Source organism: Magnusiomyces paraingens, assembly GCF_902498895.1.
Source record: "Magnusiomyces paraingens strain CBS 517.90 genome assembly, contig: contig1, whole genome shotgun sequence".
NCBI lineage: Eukaryota > Fungi > Ascomycota > Dipodascomycetes > Dipodascales > Dipodascaceae > Magnusiomyces > Magnusiomyces paraingens.
The window spans coordinates 5,531,871-5,546,736 of NW_022474067.1; the positions used below are offsets into that span (position 1 = coordinate 5,531,871).

A 14,866-nucleotide genomic window follows, 5' to 3' on the forward strand; every position below is an offset into this window, starting at 1 on the left:
ATGTAGATTTTACTTGGCTGATGCCATTTTTGTGAGTTGCCTGAGGACCATTTCCTTCAAGACCCTCCACAATCATCATCATAATAATTACTATAATCTTTTTTTTTCGTGTATTTCGTCATGCCTAGAAAATTATGGAAAGCAACTTGATTCAAGAGAAGAAGACAGAAAAGAGGCAACATGAAGTAAAATCTATTTGGAAGGAAAACCTCATACAACCAACCAATTTACGAGATAATACTTAAGCCTAATAACCAACCTTAAGAATGGTCCTCATACGACTCACTTCTTTTTTTTTTTTTTTTTTTTTCCTTCTTTCCAAGACATGGAAACATCTAACATGAGGTGCAGCACAAGATTCAAGTCTTTTCCCAGATAATTATTAAAAACACACTTCGAAGTATTTTATTTCTTTTACCCCTCTTCCTGCTTCTGCAATACTGTCATAGAAGTACCTAACCTTTCTCTTGTCTTGCAGATATACTCGATCAAGTACCAAAAAACTATTTTTGCAGGCTCTACTAGTTTTTATTTTGGAAGGTGAAGCCTAGAAAGGCGTCTAGCGCCGTGCATCCTCTTCCATCCATCGCACATCGAATATATATTTTACAAGAATTTGTTTTCTTTTTTTTCTCTTTCTTTCTTTTCAAAAAGACTGTGTAAAAGTAAACATTTATTTTTCAATCAATTTCAATTAAAAAAAAAAAGTATGAATTTTTTTTTGTTTACATTTCAAATTTCTTATTACTCCGTCGGACAATGCTTGACACCGTTCGCATAATTAAACGTCCTTTGGATCGTTACACATAGACATATCCTACGCATAAACCACCAGTCTTGATCGACTCTAACGTAGCTACAAAGGGGCGCATGAGAAATTCATGCGTATGTTTACAGGATTTTAACAGTATTGAAAAAAAAAAAAAAAAATTACGAGGAGCTTTGAACTTACAGGTCAATTTAAAAGGAGGTGAGTTATGTGATCCGAAACAATTAAAGGCGGTGCATATTAACCCTAACCCTGATTAAATTTGCATTACTGAAAAAAAAGTTTCGATGCATATCCAATAAAGAAAAATATAAAATAAAAAATATAAAATAAAAAAAAAAAACTTCTTTGGCAGGTCACGATCATCAACAACAGAGGAAAACAAGAAGCGATGCTTGGTGGTTTCTATCTATGTACTCTAATAGACTATCTATATGCTTTTTTGAAAAAATTGTTCTTATTGGCTCGAGATATCTAATTTAGGCAACTCTGGGTATATAACTTCAGAAGCATGCCAAAATAAAGAAAAAGATGAAGCTGGGAAAACAAACTGATTTCAAAAGAATCTACAATCAAAAAGGGGCTTGTTAAAGATAAATAAAAAAAACAAAAATATATATTTATATATATATATATAGAAGAGTCTATTTAAAACTGTGTCCCTGACAACGTATGCCACCTTCTAACACACCAGCAAAATCACAGCCACTATTCAAAATACGTGGGTTTCTAAAGCATCCAATGTTTTTCTGTTTGGTGTTGTCGATGATTTGTATTGTAAATTCTTATTTTTATTTTTATTTTTTTTCAAATCTTTAAATAGTTTTTTTTTTTTTACAAAGTATCGGTCCGGGTGAGCGAGCAAGTGTTTCCAGAACTTGAACGAAGAAAAGGATAGCTGGGAGACAGGAGAGAGAGGCTTTGGGCGGCACCGGATCGAGTAATAATGTTCTTTGGCAGTTTTTTTTTTTTTCGACGTGGTTAAAACTGCCTTTATTTTTAATTTATTTCAAAACAAACGTAGTACACAACCAAAATAGGGTATTTTTAGATTATGGAACTGTTACTATCAAGCTTAATAATTATTAAAACTTGTAAAAAAAAATAAAAAAAAACTTTCTAACGAAATGCGGATATGAGAAATTGCAAACGGGAAAGGAATAATGGCTGTTTGGACCCATAATCCAAAAGAAAAGTCTTTTTTTTACACAAAAAGTAAGATTAAAATTCATGGACCAGGTCAAGCAAGCAACTACTAGAAACACCAGTTAACCTTTACAAGATGAATCACTACCAACCCTTGCGCGAAGCAGCATACGAAAAATATGCAAGAGTTTTTTTTTTTTTTTTTTTAGAAAAAAAAACAATTATGTCTTTCTCGGTTATGATAATTGACCCAATTCTTTCGTCTGAATATTGTAAGATTTTGGATTCTTTAAAGTGATGTGTTTAATATATTAATGTCCATGCCCATTTTTTTTTTAAAAGAAACTTGGATGGAGATTAAAAGAAGAGTAAACCTAACAGTAAATGCTTACCAGGAACGAAGAATAAAGGTAACGTGCTTACTTCGGAGTTCCGTCAAGGTTCGATAAACTTTATCCCATCATCACAAGGTTCACATAGCTAAAATCCGCCAGAACTTGTCCGCGGAGTAGTTGTTTTATTTCTCCGAGGTAAAAGAAAGAAGAAAATACAGTTGTCAATTGAGAATGTCAATCAGTCATAAGTCGATAATTAAAATTACCCCACTCTTTTGTTATTACTCATTATCTAAGTTGTATTTGAGATGTACAGATTAAAAAAATAATAATCTTATTAAAACCGTTTAATCTGGTTATTAATCAAATAGTAATAAAAGTAAATAGACTTTTATTCTTCTTTTTTTTATTTTTTATTTTTTATTTTGTCCCCACCCAAAACTGGAAATTAGATTTCGTTCTATTCCAGTTTGGAAACCACTGTCCATTGTTTGTTTCCGAAATTCCGCTTGGTATCTGAGAGTAATCAACAAACAAAAAATGGGGTAATTTCTATATTCCAAATTGATAGAATGAAAATCCATCAAACATATCATATATCGAATGATAAAGATAACTATCTTAGTTGACTTTTTTTTTTTGATTTCTAAAACCCAATAATCATTTTGTAAATCTGCACGCTTTAGGTGATTCCTTTTTTTTTTTTTTCCTTTCCCCGTTTTAACGACGGCCACTATGTAAAAAAGAATAATAAAATGAAATAGAGTCCTAACACCGTCATTTCTTATTTATTAATCAGCCGCATACTTTATCCCGTTTTTTTTTTTAATGGAGAAATTATGTTATGTAACTCGTATTTTTCCTTTTAAATCAAATCAAATCAAATCAAATCAAATCAAATCCCCTTTTCCTTCTTCATCAATCCGTGATCTACAGTCACGCATGAATTCGATATTTGAAATCAAACCCGTTTTTCTTTTTTCTTCTTTTCTCGAAGCCTTGCTTAATCTTCATAAATGTTAAAGAAAATTAGCCTAAATTCAGAATTAGACAAAGGTATAGAAATGTTTCTGTTATTTTACTAAAAAAAAAGTCACACGATCAGAGGGTCTTCTTTCAAATAATCCTAAAGCATTTATGCAATTGATGTAGGCAAGGAAAACAAAGATTACACTTGGCACGTATCTCTGTTATTATGATGACTAGGATTCACAATAAAGAGACAGAAAAAAAAATAAACAGTTTTAAGAACTGTTTTGTATACCTTTAGGATCAAGAAAACCGTTAATTATAATAATAAAGTTGATATCATTTAAAAAAGAAATTTTTTTTTTTTGATTATCTTTAGCTCTAATTATTAATGAGAATGCTATGCCAAAAGATTAAAGAAAAAAAAACGTGTTTTTTGCTGCGGATGGCATTAAACGGAGTTTACTTTTACACAAAACGGTTTTTAGTAGTAATATAAACATTACCACATGGCATTAAAAGACAAAACATTTTGATTTCTAATTTGACTTTTTGACAAAGAACAAAAAAAAAAAAAATAGCTTCTCTAGCACATTCCACTCCTACAACCGTTAATAGCCTAAAAGTTCTGTGAGTGCGAATTCCCACAAAGTGGACGAGGCAGCCCCGTAACGGTTTTTTACGTGTCACCCACCTATCAATCTGAATTAATAAGCAGATGTGATTACTCAGAATTCTCTTGAATAGATTTCTGACTAGGATTTTGTGTAAATTGGAAGATTGAGAATATATGGAGTAAAAAAAAACAAATACAACAACACAATAAACATACATTTAAACATACATTGGGGGTCATTTCTACTAGAATGAGAAAAAAAAATGACACAATGACATATTAAGGAATTGCTGTGCAAATTACCAATTCTTTCTAAATATCTAGTTTAATTAATTGATTCATAAATGCAAAATTGAAAACAGCCGACCTCGTTACACATCTCTTCATTAAAAACACACTAACCGGTTACAGGGCTTTTAAAAAACATGCTGGTTTTCGAATTTTTTTTTAAGAAAAGAACAAGCATCCAAGTTTTTGATTTAAGACATCTTAATTCAATTCAATTCAATTCAATTCAATTCAATTTAATTGGATTCTATATAAGATTATTAAGAAAAAAAAAAACCATGATTTCATATTATTTTTCTTTAAATTAAAACATGTCAATTGTAATTAAAATTTAAAGTATGACCTGCTTTTTTTTTTTTTTTGTAAATTGTAAAATCGACACAACATTAAAAATAATAACACACCATGTTTTTTTCTTTTTTATGTTTAACTTGTAAATGAATTAAAAGAATTCCCCACGTAAGTTGTTGTTGTTGTGGTTGGTTTGACTTTAATAATCGGTAGGAAAGGTCGTTTCAATTGTCCGGAGGGCTGTGCTTGCGCGGATCATCAATCTCTCCGCAGTGCTACCTAAAAAAAAAAAAAAAATCAAAAAAAAAACATTACATAAGATGTTACATTTTGATTACATATTTATTACACACACGTGATATCACTTCCCCAAAACGCGTTTGCAACACGTCCATCATCACCGCTACTTTTTTTTTTTTTTTAATTTTTAATTTTATTTTTTTAATTGCAACCATGTCTGACAACTCAAGTGATAACGACTCTACCAACGACCAAGATCAGTTACCAGCCGAATCAATAACCAAGGAAATCGATGATCTAATTGCCGAGAAAAATTCTGACTTTAGTGAAAGCGAAAACACAGACCACCTAAGCGATAGCTCTGAAGACGAGACTAGTGATGAAGATGAAGAAGATGACGAAGAAGACGACATTGATGGATACTTTTCCGAAGAATTAAACATTAAACCCAATAGTCGTGCACGGGTCAGATTTAATGCGCAAAGTAGTCAATCTCGAAGAACAGCTGGGCTTTCTAGAAACCAAGGCACTCCAGAATATGATAGCTCTGAAGACGAAATCGATGACGCAGATAGAATTGTTCATAACTCGTCCGGATCCTCTTACGACGAATATGAACTTAGCCAAGAAGAAGAGCCTTATTACCTCAGATATAGATCTGAGAATAGCGATGAAGAGGAATCATCAAATATTGAAGATGAGCAACGACAAACAAGACAGCAACAACCCTCCCATACCGAACAAATAGATGAGCCAGACAAAGAAGATGATTTTGGAATTGACAATATTAGTCAGAAAATGAGAGAACTTTTTACTTCGGATGAAGAATCTTCGGATTACCCTACAGATGTATCTTTGGAAGTTGACAATTTCAACGATAGCGAAGGTGATTTAAATGATGAAAACCATACTAAAAAGAAAAAAAAACCACCAGGTCAACTTGTGTCTTCAATCAACGAAGGCGGAAGAGTTTTCCTTAATTTGGCCCAAAAGGAATATGAGGCACACAACCTTAAAGATGCTGTTTTGCTCATTGAAGAAGCCATTCTCGAAGACCCCCGCTCACGATTACCTTACATTCTCTTGGACGTTATCCACACAGACATGAGAAATCCAGAAGCCGCATTAAATGCAAAGATTTTGGCGGCAACTGCAGGCAGTATTTTCCCCGATGACTGGGAAGATGTCGCATATAGAAGTATGGAGCTCGGTCTTTACTCTCAAGCAATCACTTTTTACCAGCGTGCAATTAGTCTTAACCCTAATGAACCATCATACCGCCTTAAGCTTGCTGAGGCTTATACAATCACTGGAAATAAGCGCCGTGCTATCTCTACTATGAAGCGACTCCATATGCGCTACCCAGCTAACCCTACATATACTAGTGAGCTTGCCAAGCTATACCTCGACAGTAATCTGGTCCAGTCTGCTGTTTCCCTTTATGAAGAAATTTTTCTCGCAAACATGCAGCAGTCTACGCTCGATGTTTCTAAAGTGCAACCATTTGGGTGGTCAGAGCTTAACGTTCTTTGTGAACTCTATGACAAGCAGGAAGTCTGGGCCAAGGGTATCCGTACAATCAAGCGTGTTGCTCGTTGGCTGCTTGACCGTGCGGATGAAGTCTGGTGGACCGAGATCAAAGATGATAGTGAATTTGATTCTCGTAGAACTAAAGCCAAAGGGTTCAACAAGAGTAGGTTCCGTGAGGACGAGTCCCGGTTCACTCTACCACTGGATATCCGATGTAAACTTTTAATGTTCCGTCTGGAAATGAATGATATGGATGAGGCTCTTATTCATGCTCAATTTCTTTTTGAAGCTGATCGCGATGTTTATCCCGATTTGATTTGGGAGGCTGGTACTCGCTTCATGAAATTTCATAAATACGATACAGTTTTAGAGCTTTTCCTCATGTTAATTGACGAAAACACAGATATTCCCAGTGAGCTTTTAATTGCAATTTCAAAGTGTGAAATGGAACTTGATCGCTGGGAAAGTGCACGCGAACATCTTGAAATGATTATTGAGTCTGATCCTAATAATATCGAGGCTCTTGTCAATATAGCCGAAGTGTGCTATGCTATGGATGATGTCAAAGCTGCAAAGGGATATGTTGCAGAGCTTCAACAGCAAATGCGTGAGCAAAAATTAAACAAAACTAGTACTTCATCTCAAGAGAAACAGCAGTCGTCAACTTCTTCTAGTTCAGCTTTGATTGAACAGATTATCAGACCGAGGAAATCTAACCGTGTCCTTGATGTCAGAGAAAGAAGAGAACTTAAGAAGAAACTAGAATCGGAAGCTGTACAATTATACAATGAGCTCCAGTACTACTGGGAGTCCATCATGGAAAACGAAGATATAACTGCCATTGTGCGCTGGCAACAGATTGCGTATCAACTCATTGCTCAAGTTCTTTCAGTCCGAGCATTTACTCTTGGAAAAAAGGTTCGACTTAACCTTAATATTGAAGAAGAAGACGACCAAGACATGGAGAAACGGCTCAACCTTCTTACAGACAAGCTTATTCAAAACGATATTGGTATGTGTTTAAAAAAAAATCTCAATCTCAATCTCAATAACAATTAAACTAACAATCTACAAGAAAATGGGGAGAATGAAGATTCTGATGATGAAAATGTGGAAGATAAAGAGGATGGAGACGAAGAAACAGAAATCAAAATAAAGACGGAGGATGAAGATACTCAGACATCAAAGTTCAAGTCATACCACAATATAAAGTTTAGAGGCCTAACGATACCTCAATGGTTTTCTATTTTTATGCAGTTAGCCATATTCCTTTCCGTTTATAACGAAGACCCATCTGAATCTTTCAAAATTCTTGATGCAGCTCGCGGAATCAAGGTTTTGCGCGAAGACGACCGTCTACAAACACTCAACATTGTTCACCTGGCTTGCACTTACCATGCGGAAATCCCCAAGTCTACGGTAGAGATTATCCGTTACTTTTCGCTTGGTCTTGTTTATTGCAACGATGTGTACCGTCTTCATCATGCTGTTTTAGGGGTTGGCCAAAAAAGTTATGATATTTTCAAGTCACAGGCAGTACAAAAATATTATTACCGTCGTATCAAGCTTCTCGAGTCGCAGCATAAATCTATGGACAAGCCTCTTTCTCCGATCCCATACTTTTTGATCGGATGCATCTACATTGCTAACCGATCTTATGCAGTTGCCCTGGACTATCTTTATAGAGCTTTGGACTTGGCGCCTAATAACCCGCTCCTGTTTCTTGTGATTGGAATATCACATATTTTGCGATCTCTTAATCGTCTATCGACTAACCGTCACATTCAAATTTTACAAGGATTTTCTTATATGAAGAAGTATCTAAATGCTCGGAAACAGGATGGCGAACAGTACATCATCGACCTAAAAGAGCAACGATCTATAGCTGAGGAAACTAGACCAAATCATGATAAAATACCACCTGTTGACAATGTTAATTGGGAAGAACAAGAAGCTTGCTACAACATTGGCCGCTCATTTCATGCACTTGGATTGCAAACTGAGGCCGCTCTATGGTACGAAAAGGCCTTGACAGAATATCCTGATGTTGTTCCGGATGAGGAATCCCTTGTGGATCAACACGAGGAAACCAAAGCTGAAGTTAATCCCAGGGCCGCAACTTTTTCTTTGAAACCAAACACTGCATATAACTTAGTCCATCTTTATAGCATGAGCGGGAACTTAAAGCTTGCGAGAGATATCACAGATAAGTACCTTGTCATCTAAACTTTCCGATTCGAGGATAGCTTAGAGAACTTTAATTAAAGAGTAATACATTAAATTTTTTTTTACGAAGAAAATCTTTTTTTTTTCAATCGAGGTTGTGTAAAAAGATAACAAAAATAGTTCATTCACCATTGCATGAATCAAGTCTATAAGTTTAAAAAATAAAGAGGCAGGCGTTGTACTTTAATTATTCATTTTTTTTTATATTAAGTGACGTTTATTTATATATGTTTTTTTATTTCATCTTTTATTTTTTTTTTAAATTATTTTATTATTACAATAATTTGTTTATTTTGGTAATTGCTAAGGCGTGATGTTGCATTAAAGGACTTGGAGGGGCATATTGTTAAAATGAATCAAAATAAACAGTTGAAAATCTTTAATAAACAGTGGGCAATATTGTTATATTTTTTTTCTTCCTATTTTCTTCGATCTAGAAATACAACATAGAATTAACGGAAGAAACAAGTTGATCTTTTTTCTTTAAATTTTTTCTTTAAATTTTTTTTTTTTTCATTTAGCTAAAGTCCTTTCTAGTGGAAAAGAAGAAAAAAAAAACAAAGGGGAACATGGTAAGAATTGGATAAAGGATTTACAATCGATCTTTAAGTAAAATAAAATTGATCGTCGATAGTTAAAATAATTTGGAAACGCTACCCGAACTGACTTTTAATGAACGAGTGCAAAAGAAGTTTTCAAAAAATAGGTTAAGCGAGCAACTCTTAACGAATCATTCAAGGAAAGCATACAAGTATTGTTTCAATTAAAAATCAAGTTTTTAGTGCATTATTTCAATTTAATTTTTTTTTTTTTAATTTATATAAATTAGTTTTTGAAAAAAAAAAGATCACTGATATGCTTAATCAATGGATTTTGAAAAAAAGTTTCATTGGACATTTTGTTTCTGAGACTGACAGTGAAAGAAAGATAAAAAGGTACTAGTGGTTGCCAAGCCAGGTTTACTAATTTAATATGAAATAGTTAGACAGGAAGTTTGAAATAGCCAAGATTGAAATTTAATAGTTTATATCAAAATGTAAAAGCAAGTGGAGAATATTGAGCAAAACTTTTTTTTTAATCATTATTTAACTTCAAATTCTTCAAATTCTTCAAAAAAAAAGTTGCATCCCAAGTTATTTTGTACGATCTATAAACCGGAGTTTGATAAGAAGTTAATATTAGATCAAAAAGAAGAAACATAGGAATTCCTTTAAAAAATGAGGGTAATAAGTCTTTAAATTAATATTGTTGTGTATATTGTTTTTTTTTAAAAAAAAGGTCGATTTAACAATGGGATTGTTTGCGATCAAATTTACAGAAAAAGAGAGGCGAATAATGCAAACTTAAAGCAAAAGAAATTTGCGAGATTCTTTAAAGATATAAATTTGAAGATTAAGAAAAGATTACTCGAAACTTTTTGAGTGAGTATTCATGCAAAACCTTTTTTAGGTCTTCGAATCATATTTTTTTTTTAATTTTTTTTTTCCATAATCAAAAAGAAAGTTGCAAATTTTTCTCCACCCAACTACTATTTTTTTAAAACTGTCATTTTATATTCGGAAATCTTCAATAACTTCATCGATCGGCTTTAACAGTTTAGCGATCCGTTCGTCATGAAATTCAAGAGGCAGTTCCATTTGCTCTGCCTTTTCAGCGCCGTACATTTCTGCTTTAAATTTTCGAAATGACGACGAGATAATCTTAGCCTTAGATTTTGCTTTACGAATGATTGCTTCAAGGCGGGCCACATCGTCATCACTGTTGGTCATGGGTAATTTGTCCTGGTTCAAAAGAGATTTTAAACTTGCAAGAGAGGCTTTGTTGCGCTCCACAAACGCCTTGGTAATCTTATCATGATCTTTTGGTAGGTCTTTGTCGGACTTTGTGTAATTACCGGCTTCAATCATTTCAAGCTCAAGATCCCAAACTTTTACACGTCCAAGAATCACACCTAAGGCTATATACCGTTGGAAAGCGGTTTGAATGCCAAACTCGGACCCTTCTTGTATCCCTGCTACCCTGCCGTCCCTTATCCCCTCTTGATAGCCTTCTTCATAAGCCCTAAAGAGAGGCGTTAGACAGGGCCTCTGGAAACACAACAGAAGGAAATAAAAAAAGAGCAAGTGACATACGAGTTTTCGACGTTTAAAGCAGATTCAAAGAGATCATTGTCGTCGTTGTTGTTGTTGTTGTTGTTGCTGCTATTGTTTGCCATTGTGACTTGGTTAAGAAAGAAAATCTAATTTTTTTTAGTGATTTGTGAGAATTAATAAACCGATGACTTTAAGAAAAAAAAAAACCGATTAAATTACATAAGCTGGCGATAGATTTCTTTTCAGTGGGATTTTTTTCTTCTCGCCACAAAACAAAAAAAAAATCCAAAAATTGCTAATGTCGATACAAAGGCCACAATTTTCACATAAAAACCCATTAAATTTACAAGCATCTGCTGCTGATGATGATGATGATGACATTAACGGCTCTGGATTGACCGAGGAACAACAGCTTCTACAAGAAGATATTGACGGGTCACATCTTGCACGACGCAAGCGGAAAACCGGGGCCCAAGTGCGTCTTGATTTTGATTCTGATTCCTCTGATGATGGTCAGACGCGTCGGGAGAAAGGATTAATTCAAGAACAACGCAAAAAGTTACGGCAAAGCAAAAGTAAGGGTCGGGAAGATGATGATAGTGATGACATGTTTGGAGACAGCGATGAAGATAAAGATGAACCAGATGAAAGAGAACTGGAACTTGACCGAGCAGAGGCTGAGCTGAATAAGAGCAAGCGAACGGTGGAGTTTTTGGATGTGGACAGGTTTGAACAGGAAATGAATGGGGGAGAAGAAAGTCGTGAGACAAAAAAGACTACCCGGAATATGCTGTTTGATGAAGAGGACGCAGGAGCAGATGCAGATTCAGAAGCAGACATAGATGATAAGGAAGATGAAGTGACGGCAACCAATGTTGACATTGATTACTTTGTACGACCAGACTCAGATTACCAAGAAGAAGAAAAAGAAGCTGAAGATGGGGATGGAGAGGATAAGATGGATGTTGATGAAGAAGAAGATATTCTACGAAGGAAAAAAAAGAAACCAGTACAGGAGCCCAAGCTAGAGGGGTTCAATTTGCGGGACGATTTGGAGGAAGGCAAATTTGACGTTGAGGGCAACTTTATTCGACATGCAGCGGATGAGAATGTACACCAGGATGCGTGGTTAGAGGGAGTGAGCAAAAAGGATATTGCCAAGGCGCGGCGGGCACATTTGCAACGACAGCGGGACGACGAAACCAAAGAACGCACTGGGACCAGGGAGAACGGGAAAACAGTTTCTGGGGAGTATGTGGAAACTTCTGATTACTTACAGAGGTTGATTGAGCGGTTAGATGTGTGTGAAACTCCGATGGAGGCATTACAGAATTTGCGGAAAGAGCAGATTCAGGATAAGAAGCGGCAGCAACTGGAAAAGAAACATAAGAGACGAAGACGGCCACAGGATACCATGGAAGAGTCAGCTGAGGATAGTCGGGAGGTTCAGAAACGAAAGGATAATCAGAAAAAGGTGGAAGAAATTACAGAATGCACAGACTCACTGTTGAACCGGGGGTTGGCAGATGTATACTCGATGATGCGTGAAGAGCTTATGAAGTTGTATACCAGGGAGACTGGTGAAGTATTTCGGGCTAAGAGGAAGCGTGAGGACACGGATGTTGGTCGGGAAGAAGAAAAAGAAAAAGATGGAAAAGACGAAAGAGAAGAAAAAGAGAAAATACAGGATCACCAAGTAGGTACTAAACAGGATGATGATAGGATATGGGAGTTTCAATGGGAAGGGTCTGACGAAATACATGGACCTTACGACTCGGCGACGATGCGGGACTGGATCGCTGGGGGGTATTTCCAAGAGGCGCGTGCACTTGTTCGGCCGGCTGGGACTCAGGATTCGTTTGAGCCTTTGGAAAGCACTGACATATTTAAATGATTAATGATTAAAATACACAGTATAATAATATATGTATATATGATATATATATTATGATATGATGAAATGATAATAAATAAAGACATTCTAAAGAATGTGAGAATGAGTGATCCGTCTAAAAAAAAAACTTATATGGGAAAATGTCAAAAAAAAAAACATAAAAAATAAAGTCCTCCAAAGATGTGATTTTTTTTAAAGCACCGACATGGTATTATCATGCTCAATACCCGGAGTAACACTGGAAATGAATTTAAGAAACACGACGAGATATTGGTCAACCCGCAAGGCAGCCTGGGAGTCAGACTCATCGATTTCCTCCCAGTCGTCATCGGCTGGGGCAGAGGGTTCACCTTGTTTGGGCTGTGCGGCTGAAGACGAGCCTGCGTCAGCCTCAGCGCTGGGGTGAACGCCACTGGAGCTAGCAGCAGCAGCAGCAGCAGCACTTTCTTGCAATTTTTGAATGCGGCGGGCTTCAGATCTGGCAAGCAAGGTCTTCATGACACTTGCATGGCGACAGGGATGTATGGAGACAGAAGTGAGGTCTTCTTCAAAGGGAGCTTTTTCAATGGTGGCGGTTTTGTTGCGGTAATCGGCCATAATATCTTCAAACATTTCGTCCGGGCTCAGCGGGGTGCCGTTGGCGCTGAACCCAGAGAGATAGAGCTTGGGAACACGGTAGGAGGTTGAATAGGTGATGTATAAGTTGTATGAGCGGTCGGAGGAATCTGCTGAGCCTGGCGGCGAGGTTATAGAGGATGTAGGGGCGCCAGCGCCAGAGGAAGTTCCAGCACCTGGGTCTGGAGGGATAAATGTGTTTTCATCTTCTTCGTCTTCATCGTCAATATCTTCGATATCTATTATTTCTTCTTCTGAAGGAGGAGGCGGAGCAGCAGCAGCAGCGGGTGAGGCTGATATTGGGGCTGTGGCCTCCTGTGCATTGGTAGTAGTAGTAGTAGTAGTAGATATGGAAGCATTAGGGGTATCCGAGTCAGATTTGGCAAAGGAAGTTGCTGTCCAGCCATCGGGGTCATCGTCAAGGGCTTCTAGTTTTGTATCAACAGACTCGTAGGTGGCGGCGCGGTAACGAGATGGGACATGTTTTGTGACTAGATACTGCTTATCTGGTGGGAGGAAAGCACGACGCTTACTTGGAGGTGCAGCAGCCCATGACCAGGTGGGGAACTTGTATACGAGGTAGTCGCCTGCTTGGACAAACTCTTCTGGGGTGATTTCGCCAGTGTCACGGAAGGTTGAGACGTGAGACACAGGTGTTATGTATTCTCTGAGAGACGATAGGGTAGAGCGGAACATGATGGAGAGAGATGGGGATGAGAATAGGGGTATAATGATAATGATATAATGATTCTCTAAAGATATAAGCTTTTAAAGAATAGAGAGGAAAAAAAAAACAAAAAAGAAAGGATAAGTATTTAGAAGCAATAATAAGGAAGGGTTATATAAGAAACAAAATTTGTTTATTTATATATAAATATTGTTCTTCTTCTTTGTTTTTTTTTTATTTTTAATTTTTTTTATGATAGGGTTGTTAAGTTCAATTCAGTTCAGTTCAGTTCAGTTTAGTTTAGTTCAGGTAAGTAATGTTGATTGGTTTTCGGTTGGAATCGGTCGAGGGTTTTGATGGTTTTTAGGAAAAAACAAGCAAAGCTGCTGGCGTAATCGCGGGCTGTTGTGTTTTGTGTAATCTAAAAAGTGTAACAACAACAACAACAACAACAAGTTCCGTGTAACATGTGAAATAGAAGGGTTGGGGTTAGCCACACACACATACATATACACTAGTAAATATATGATGTAGTTGTGCGGCGCAGAACATGAGCCGCGGATATTTTGTTACATACCATAATTTGTTACAATTTTTCAAAAAGAAATAGTTCGGTTAAACTTGCTATAGAAGCGTTTTTTTTTTTTTTGGTTTTTAATACTTAGTTCTACAAAGAAGTATATTAAAGTTGAAACCAAGGGTATATCTTTTTATTCAACTACGTAGTTATAACAAACTTTTAATTTAATTTAATTTAATTTAATTTAATTTAATTTAATTTAATTTAATTTAATTTAATTTAATTTAATTTAATTTAATTTAATTTAATTTAATTTAATTTAATTTAATTTAATTTAATTTAATTTAATAAACTTGTTTTTTTTTTCATTTAAGCCGCAGCACAAAACATACCCAAATAAAGAGCGCGGACCCGTCTAAGCCATGTGGCCAGCCCAAAAGAAAAAAAAATGTTAGCCAGGCGTGCCAGTTAAAGGAAAGGAAAGGAAGCAAAAATACTTCAAATCCTTCCGACTTCCAGCAGAAAATTCAATATGACGCACTCATTCATTCATTCATTCATTCATTCATTCATTCATATCTTTCTTTTTTAACAGAACTGTTCAATTGTCCAAAAAAAAAATATTCCGCGGATTTCTAGAAATAGTTTTTATTATAGGAACAATTGT

At 35.8% G+C, this 14,866-nt stretch overlaps 4 protein-coding genes across 4 annotated transcripts; 2 read left to right on the forward strand and 2 right to left on the reverse strand.

Annotated features, from left to right (window-relative positions):
* Positions 1-4,867: 4,867 nt before the first annotated feature.
* SAPINGB_P001683 (uncharacterized protein) lies at positions 4,868-8,410 on the forward strand (the record flags this gene model as incomplete). The annotated part of the gene is made up of 2 exons (XM_031996404.1): positions 4,868-7,196; positions 7,260-8,410. 2 exons carry the CDS (start codon positions 4,868-4,870, stop codon positions 8,408-8,410), a joined length of 3,480 nt encoding a protein of 1,159 aa, XP_031852295.1.
* A 1,550-nt stretch (positions 8,411-9,960) lies between these two features.
* Positions 9,961-10,625, reverse strand: SAPINGB_P001684 (uncharacterized protein; the record flags this gene model as incomplete). The annotated part of the gene is made up of 2 exons (XM_031996405.1): positions 9,961-10,471; positions 10,543-10,625. 2 exons carry the CDS (start codon positions 10,623-10,625, stop codon positions 9,961-9,963), a joined length of 594 nt encoding a protein of 197 aa, XP_031852296.1.
* A 176-nt stretch (positions 10,626-10,801) lies between these two features.
* On the forward strand, positions 10,802-12,397 carry SAPINGB_P001685 (uncharacterized protein; the record flags this gene model as incomplete). Its single annotated transcript, XM_031996406.1, has 1 exon — positions 10,802-12,397. One exon carries the CDS (start codon positions 10,802-10,804, stop codon positions 12,395-12,397), a length of 1,596 nt encoding a protein of 531 aa, XP_031852297.1.
* A 192-nt stretch (positions 12,398-12,589) lies between these two features.
* On the reverse strand, positions 12,590-13,708 carry SAPINGB_P001686 (uncharacterized protein; the record flags this gene model as incomplete). Its single annotated transcript, XM_031996407.1, has 1 exon — positions 12,590-13,708. One exon carries the CDS (start codon positions 13,706-13,708, stop codon positions 12,590-12,592), a length of 1,119 nt encoding a protein of 372 aa, XP_031852298.1.
* Positions 13,709-14,866: the final 1,158 nt, after the last annotated feature.